Below are 7,502 nucleotides of genomic sequence, written 5' to 3' on the forward strand. Positions count from 1 at the left end.
CTGTAAATTTGGTTTTCACTTAAAAGTAAAAACCCCCCCAAATCTTTTTAATTTTTTTTTAAATAATTTTTTATTGAGGTTATTGGAAATAATAACAATAGTGACTTAACTGACATCAATGTATAAATATAAAATTGTAATTACAAGCAAAACAATGTAAACAGAACTACCACATATATAAGTGTTGCATGCCTGTTAGATGCAAATGATTACTATAAAAGAAAGCAATAGTCATAACAATGGTAGGAATACTGACCATAAGGAATTTAAGCCTCTTTTAAATTATTTGCATGTCCTTCTAACTACTATTCATGCTACTTATAGACCTAATGAGAAGGGGATTATTAGTATCATGAGTTAATGTCACATTTTACGTGTATATAATAAGTGGTAGTCTATGGTGGTGGTTATATAATACAAGTATCTAAGAATGAAACCTCATTTTTATATAATAGTAAAGATTCCCTGCTTTGCTCTTGTGGTCACTTTTGGACCTAAGGAGTCTAATGAGGGGTGACGAGGGAAATTGGCTTTTTGTATGGCCACTTGTGGGCCTTAGTAGTGGTTGTGGGTGGGGTAATAAGCGGGCAAGATCCGCTCCAGGTTAAATAAAAAGGGGGGGGAAGGGGGTGTGTCAAGTTAACAATACATAAACAGTCTAAATATAAGTTAAAATATAGTGAACTACAGTAAGATGGCTACTTGAGTCTCTATTTTACGATATTTTCTGTAATTAATTCCTCCTAAAACGTCTGAGGCCGCTCTCGGGCCTAACTAGACTTATGAACAGAATAGAGGAGGATTAGAATTTGAAGTGGCCACTTTTGGACCAAGGAAAGATTGGTGGGAGGTTGGCTGCCGACATGACTGAGTATACTATAAAGAAATTACCAAGGGAGCTCCCTCAAAGGGTAGATATTTGGGGCTCCCACTCATAGGATGGGAGGGTACAGATATATATTTCAAGTTTAAAGTAATATGAAAGGGAGGTCTCTTTAGGAGCATGTTTGCAAGAACAAGGATAAATGACAACTTATATAATTCTCTTGCCTAGACAAGTTGGTAATCGGACCTGACTTACTCTTTATGTCACTAGTAATATCAGTCATCATTCGCATATAAAACAGAGTCATTAGGTGAGTTTGTAGAGTTAGCTGCACTGTGGTAATAGTCTCCCTTCAGGCAAAGGTGATGTGGCTATGCAATATGAGGTGGGTTAGTGCAGGACAGTGTATTTGTAGCCGAGAAAACAAAGGTGCAACCAAGTCCCGCCATGCCTTAAAGAGATCTATATTATGATCACACCCGCTGACTGCCTAATAGTTGTAATGTAGTATGTGGTTTGCCTTCCAACAATCTAAAAGCTGACTAAGCACAACTTCACAAAGATGTATGGCAGCCTAGGCTCATTGTATGTAAAATATAAAATTAGAGAGTAGTGAAAGCTGGTTTAACAGGATAAACACTTCCATGAAAACTGTATACAGCTTGTGCAACCTATCATTATTAGATTTTTATCAACCATATGTGTATTAATGGACCTTTCCCTAAGTATGGCTTCCTCCAGGTTAAAGCTACTATTAAAGAGACTATTGTATGTTGTGAGTCTGAATAAAGTTAATATAAGGAGCAAAAGTAGTGGTACATGCGACCACCTAATAGGCGACATATTCTTAAATACATATACAGTTATAACATTAGATAAAAACTTAAAGATATCAGACATAGTCTTCATAAATAGTATCCCCAGGGGACACCCAATTGCATTAAATCTTAAGCAAAATCCCAAATTGACAGGAAGAGCCAATAGTATATATCAATGAGGAGTTAATATCATAGTCAGTGATGGCGTAACTGAAATATCTAAGAATAACATAGTCCTATTGGAACATATTTTCCTATGCTGGGGTTGAGCTTCAAAATAAACTCTGCTGTCATGGGTAAATTAACCACATAAAAGGGTAATTACCTGTTAATTTATCTAAATAGCTGGCTAGCAGTGCAACATATTTCTCTTAAAAAGTTTAGCCATGAAATAGTTACTGGCAAGATGTGAACAATCCACATTAGAATGTAAAAATAATACCATTGTTACCCACTATAGGTTGATGTTAACTCTTTTTCCTATCGCCATGAGCAGAAAATATCTAGGTAAGTAATCTATGGCTACGGTGTGTATAACAAGAACATTTCAACAGATACCTATATAAAACAGGAGCTTAGTAAGAAAATCACTGCTTAACAATAGAACTAGGTCAGACTTGTAAAACTGGCATTTGGAGACCTGGAACAAAAGAAAAAGACATAGTCTAGAACACCAATGCTTGATTCATTAGCCAACTCCTATTGCCGGTATGCCGTTTGAAGCTATTGATAGGTGATTTACTTTTCTTCCCCTCTGAGTCTCTGTGATGAGACCTATAGGTAGAAAACTGCAGGGCAAGTGACTGGGCTTAACGTGGTGCTGAATAAAAGTTCCCTGAGTAGTAGGAGAGTTCCAGTAGTACGTAGCTGCTGGTTTGCTCGTTGTCTCCAGCCATGGATCCAAAATTAGCCTTTCCATACTGTGTATGAATGAGGTGGTGTTCTGTGCATTCCTCAGTCGCCATTACTAGTTGCTGAGTATCTGTGTCTAGTATCGAGGGATCAACCGTTTCCCGTTTAGCTGAGTCAGATGCTGAGAGTCTGTGTTTCTTTGCCATCTGATGAGCGGCTCCATTGTAAGGGCGGATCACTTCACAATAGCAGTGTCTCTCAGATAGATGCGGGAGGTAGCTGTGTGATTACTTCTCTCCCTCACTACTGCAGCTTCTCTGTAAGTATCTTCCTTATGTGAGGTTCTCAGTTGCACGTGTAGGTCTTCAGCTTCCAAACCAGCTCAGTCAGTAAAACATCTTATCTGCTGGTAAGATTCTCTCATGTTTGGCTCATGCGGTGGGTAGCTGTATTATTAGGTAAATAGGCACTGCAGTAAAGTTGAGACTGTTGTACCCGGCAAGCCGGGGGAGGATGTTAGCAGAGTTAGGAATAGGCCGCAGTCTTGACTACCTTATGTCTGGCTCTAAACCCACACATTTTAGCTAGAAGAGGGTCACCATCTATTCCGGGTTAGTCTACCTTACATCACCTCTTATTTTGATGGCTAGAGCAAGTCTTCTGTTTGTTGAAAAACTGGCATAATCTTTTCTTGAGCGGAAGAGCCTCTAGATTGAGGCGACCTTTCTTGTCTGCAGTTAAGACACGCCCCCCCTTTTTCATCATTTAAATAGAACGTATGATTTAACAACTTTCCAACTGACTTATATTATGATATTTTCTTCATTCTCTAGATATCCTTTATTGAAGCAACTGCAATGCACTACTGGGAGCTAGCTGAGCACATATGGTGAGCAAATGACAAGAGGCTTGTATGTGCCAGTAATCAGCAGCTTGCACACCATAGTGCATTATATTCTTTGTCACAAAGGTCCCCAACAGAATAAAGCAGATTTGATATAGAAGAAAATTAGAAAGTTGTTTATATTTGAATCTTAAAGTTTTAAATTGTGACTTTGCTGTCCCTTTTAATGTGTTTCTAATGACTTGTTTTACTGGTGGTATAAAGTGTATGGGAAATTCCACCTTTTAGGTTTAGTTTTATGTATAATAACTGTTTGCTGTCTGTAATTTATTTTCATTATTAAATTGTACACAGCCTTTAAATGACCTGAGGGCAGCGGCTCCTACTTAGCATATGCAGGAGTCTGTTATTGGCTGATAGCTGTCACATGGTACAGGTGCAGAACTACATTTATCAGAAAATAATATATTGCTCTTTTAAAAGTCATAGTAAGTTTTTTATTGCATTGTATTTTTATTATGCATCTGTGTTTTGTAATCTCTATATTTTATAGTCAGTTAAATGACTTGAATTTGCCAAAAGAACATCTCATTATATTATCACTCTATGTAAACACAAATTCTTTATTTTCTTAACTCTAATCCAAGAAAACAATTGCAATGAACATGTTAGTGCCTTTCTCTCCCACACTCCCCCTTGCAGTGTGATTTAGCACCAACTCAGTATTGACCAGGAGAAGTTAAAGGACTGGGGATGGAGCACATGATAAATGTATGACAGTGAGAATTAGTAGGATGTACAATACCAATACTGCAGTATCCAATCTAACTTTATATTTAAACAACTGATATTTAACATTTCTTTCAGGAGAAAATATTGTTTAATATAAATTGATAAAAACAAAGATTAAAATATATTTGTAAAGCTGTGATATGGCCCCACTTAAATAGATGTTCTACCATTATATTGTATAGATCTGGGAAGATTCATATTTAAGGGGCAATTATAGCACCCACAGAGCTAACTGTACTAAATGATTGTGCTGAATCAACATCACATATGTAATAATCTAATCAGCTGATCTGTAATCACATGAAACTGTTATGTGTGCCTTTAATTATACCATACGTACAGTTAATCAGAACCATTATTTATTATTATCTGTCTAAACCATTTAAAATACATTTTACAGACACGGCCAGAGCACTGAGAGATATCAGGTATTGATATAAACTGGAGTGAATAAGGGAACCTTCTTCCTGAGCACAGACATTGGAGCCTGTTATCAGCATGAACTCATATGTGTTAGGTGAGTAAAATAGATATTATGCTGACTTTAATTACTGGGAAAATAGAATAGATCACTCATTAAACAAACTATAAACTATTATATTTATATCTGCGTCTTTAAGAACATTTGTGTCAGTGACAGTTATAAAGAAGGAGCAACATCCATTGGGCTGAGGAGGAAGGTAAAAAAATACTACTCCTCTGTGCTTTTAGACAGATCATGTCCAACAACTGCCTAACCTCACCCCCTGACCCTGGTTCAGTATCAGAACACCTGCAACTCCACCTTCCCCTGCCCTGACCTCGCTCATGGAACACCCATAACTACACTTACACCTACCTTGTTCCATGTGTGAAACACCCACAACTCCCCACCCCAGGACCTGGTTCATTACTCCAGAACACCTGCAACTCCACCTTCCCCTGCCCTGACCTCGCTCATGGAACACCCATAACTACACTTATGCCTACCTTGTTCCCATGTGTGAGACACCACAATTCCCCCAGTGTTTCCTCACCCCAGAGCCACACTGATTTGTGTGTTTCATTTTACAGTGAGTATTATTAAACTAATAATGTTTTTGGCTGTTTATATAAATCAAAACAACTACAGCCGAAAGCTAAAGATTATCATAAGGACCCTGCTTCTTACCCTCTCAAAACATAATCAACACTGATTATTATTCCTGTGATAATTAAGACATCATGTTCTCACCCACTGGTTGAGCATAAGCCGGGCAGGGCTGTATGTGCAGTTGCTTGTGCAAAGTTAAATGAGGATGGTGGATGCCACCTCTCTTGCCCATAATACAGATTTACTTGTTCCCTGGCTGAGAACATTATCCACACGCACCTTGTTTAATGTGGCCCTATAAACTTGTTTTCATCAGTAATTTGAGGTTACTATGATGTAGTAATGTTTACATTCTATGTCATACTTTTTTAATTTGTGATTTACAGGTAAATAAATGTAAAAATACAAAAAGGAAGACATTTTTTGAGTATAAAAAAAGTTTTTTTATTGAGATGGATTATATTATAATGAATAAACAGTCATATTTTTCTTTTTTCCATTTCTTTTTATGAAGACAATCACTTGTTGACAATCAATAGTTCATATCCATCTTTCACTACAGGAAGCATCAGAATTATACCGGAAATCTCCAAAAGTCTTAGACACTGATGAATATTCACAAACATTGGGATAGCACAGCAGATATTTAAAGAAGATGGTGAATTGGATGGAACTGGGCAGCAATCATTATGTACTGAGATGTAATTTAGTCATCAATCAAGAGGACAACATTTATGACTTATCTAATGAAATTAATATCCCAGAGGATAAACCACACACATTTACTGTGTTTCAAAACATATTAAAGAAGGAAAAGTCTACAGTCTAGCCAAATGATTCATACAAAGGAGAGACCTTTCAAATATACAGAATGTGAGAAAGCTTTAGATGGAAGTCTCATCTACTAGAACACCAGAAGATTCACACAGGTGAGAAACCACACAAATGTACAGAGTGTGGGAAAAAGTTTTACAGTAAAGAGTAGTCTGAAAACTCATGAAAGGATTCATACAGGAGAAAAGCCTTTCACATGTACAGAGTGTGGAAAAGGATTTACAAATAAGGGTAATCTGAAAACTCATGAAAGGATTCACACAGGAGAAAAGCCTTTTACATGTACAGAGTGTGGAAAAGGATTTACAGATAAGGGTCATCTGAAAACTCATGAAAGGATCACACAGGAGAAAAGCCTTTTACATGTACAGAGTGTGGAAAAGGGTTTACAGATAAGGATTATCTAAAAACTCATGAAGGATTCACACAGGAGAAAAAGCCTTTTACATGTACAGAGTGTGGAAAAGGGATTTACAAATAAGGGTAATCTGAAAACTCATGAAATGAATCACACAGGAGAAAAGCCTTTACATGTACAGAGTGTGGAAAAGGATTTACAAATAAGGGTAATCTGAAAACTCATGAAAGGATTCACACAGGAGAAAAGCCTTTTACATGTACAGAGTGTGGAAAAGGATTTACAGATAAGGGTCATCTGAAAACTCATGAAAGGATTCACACAGGAGAATGGCCTATCACATGTACAGAGTGTGGAAAAGGATTTACAAATAAGGGTCATCTAAAAACTCATGAAAGGATTCACACAGGAGAAAAGCCTTTTACATGTACAGAGTGTGGAAAAGGATTTACAGATAAGGGTCATCTGAAAACTCATGAAAGGATTCACACAGGAGAAAAGCCTTTCACATGTACAGAGTGTGGAAAAAGTTTTACAGAAATTAAATGTCTGAAAACTCATGAAATGATTCACAAGGAGATAAGCCTTTTACATGTACAGAGTGTGGAAAAGGTTTTACACATAAGAGTGGTCTGAAAACTCATGAAAGGATTCACACAGGAGAAAATCCTTTCATATGTACAGATTGTGGAAAAGGTTTTACACAAATAAGAAATCTGAAAACTCATGAAAGGATTCCACAGGAGAAAAGCCTTTCACATGTACAGAGTGTGGAAAAGGATTTACAGATAAGGGTTATCTGAAAACTCATGAAAGGATTCACACAGTGAGAAAAGCCTTTCACATGTACAGAGTGTGGAAAAAGTTTTACAGAAATTAAATGTCTGAAAACTCAATGAAATGATTCACACAGGAGAAAAGCCTTTTACATGTACAGAGTGTGGTAAAGGATTTACAAATAAGGGTCATCTGAAAACTCATGAAAGGATTCACACAGGAGAAAAGCCTTTCACATGTAACAGAGTGTGGAAAAGGTTTTACACATAAGAGTAGTCTGAAACTCATGAAATGATTCACACAGGCGAAAAGCCTTTTACATGTACAGA

The 7,502-nt window shown here is 36.9% G+C and overlaps 1 protein-coding gene and 1 pseudogene across 1 annotated transcript in view; one reads left to right on the forward strand and one right to left on the reverse strand.

The window, feature by feature from the left end:
* Positions 1 to 7,201, forward strand: part of LOC128659954 (gastrula zinc finger protein XlCGF26.1-like) — a 472,524-nt gene extending 465,323 nt beyond the window's left edge. Inside the window, exons 3-6 of the mRNA XM_053713545.1 lie at positions 6,087 to 6,133; positions 6,219 to 6,353; positions 6,590 to 6,925; positions 7,009 to 7,201. Of these exons, the coding sequence (XP_053569520.1) occupies positions 6,087 to 6,133; positions 6,219 to 6,353; positions 6,590 to 6,925; positions 7,009 to 7,199 (709 nt within the window). The 3' untranslated portion in view covers positions 7,200 to 7,201. The remainder of the gene's footprint in view (positions 1 to 6,086; positions 6,134 to 6,218; positions 6,354 to 6,589; positions 6,926 to 7,008) is intronic.
* The window catches only part of LOC128659955 (oocyte zinc finger protein XlCOF6-like), a 308,836-nt pseudogene that overhangs the window by 8,858 nt on the left and 292,476 nt on the right, over positions 1 to 7,502 (reverse strand).

The sequence above is a fragment of the Bombina bombina genome, chromosome 5 (genome assembly GCF_027579735.1).
Source record: "Bombina bombina isolate aBomBom1 chromosome 5, aBomBom1.pri, whole genome shotgun sequence".
Classification (NCBI taxonomy): Eukaryota; Metazoa; Chordata; class Amphibia; order Anura; family Bombinatoridae; genus Bombina; species Bombina bombina.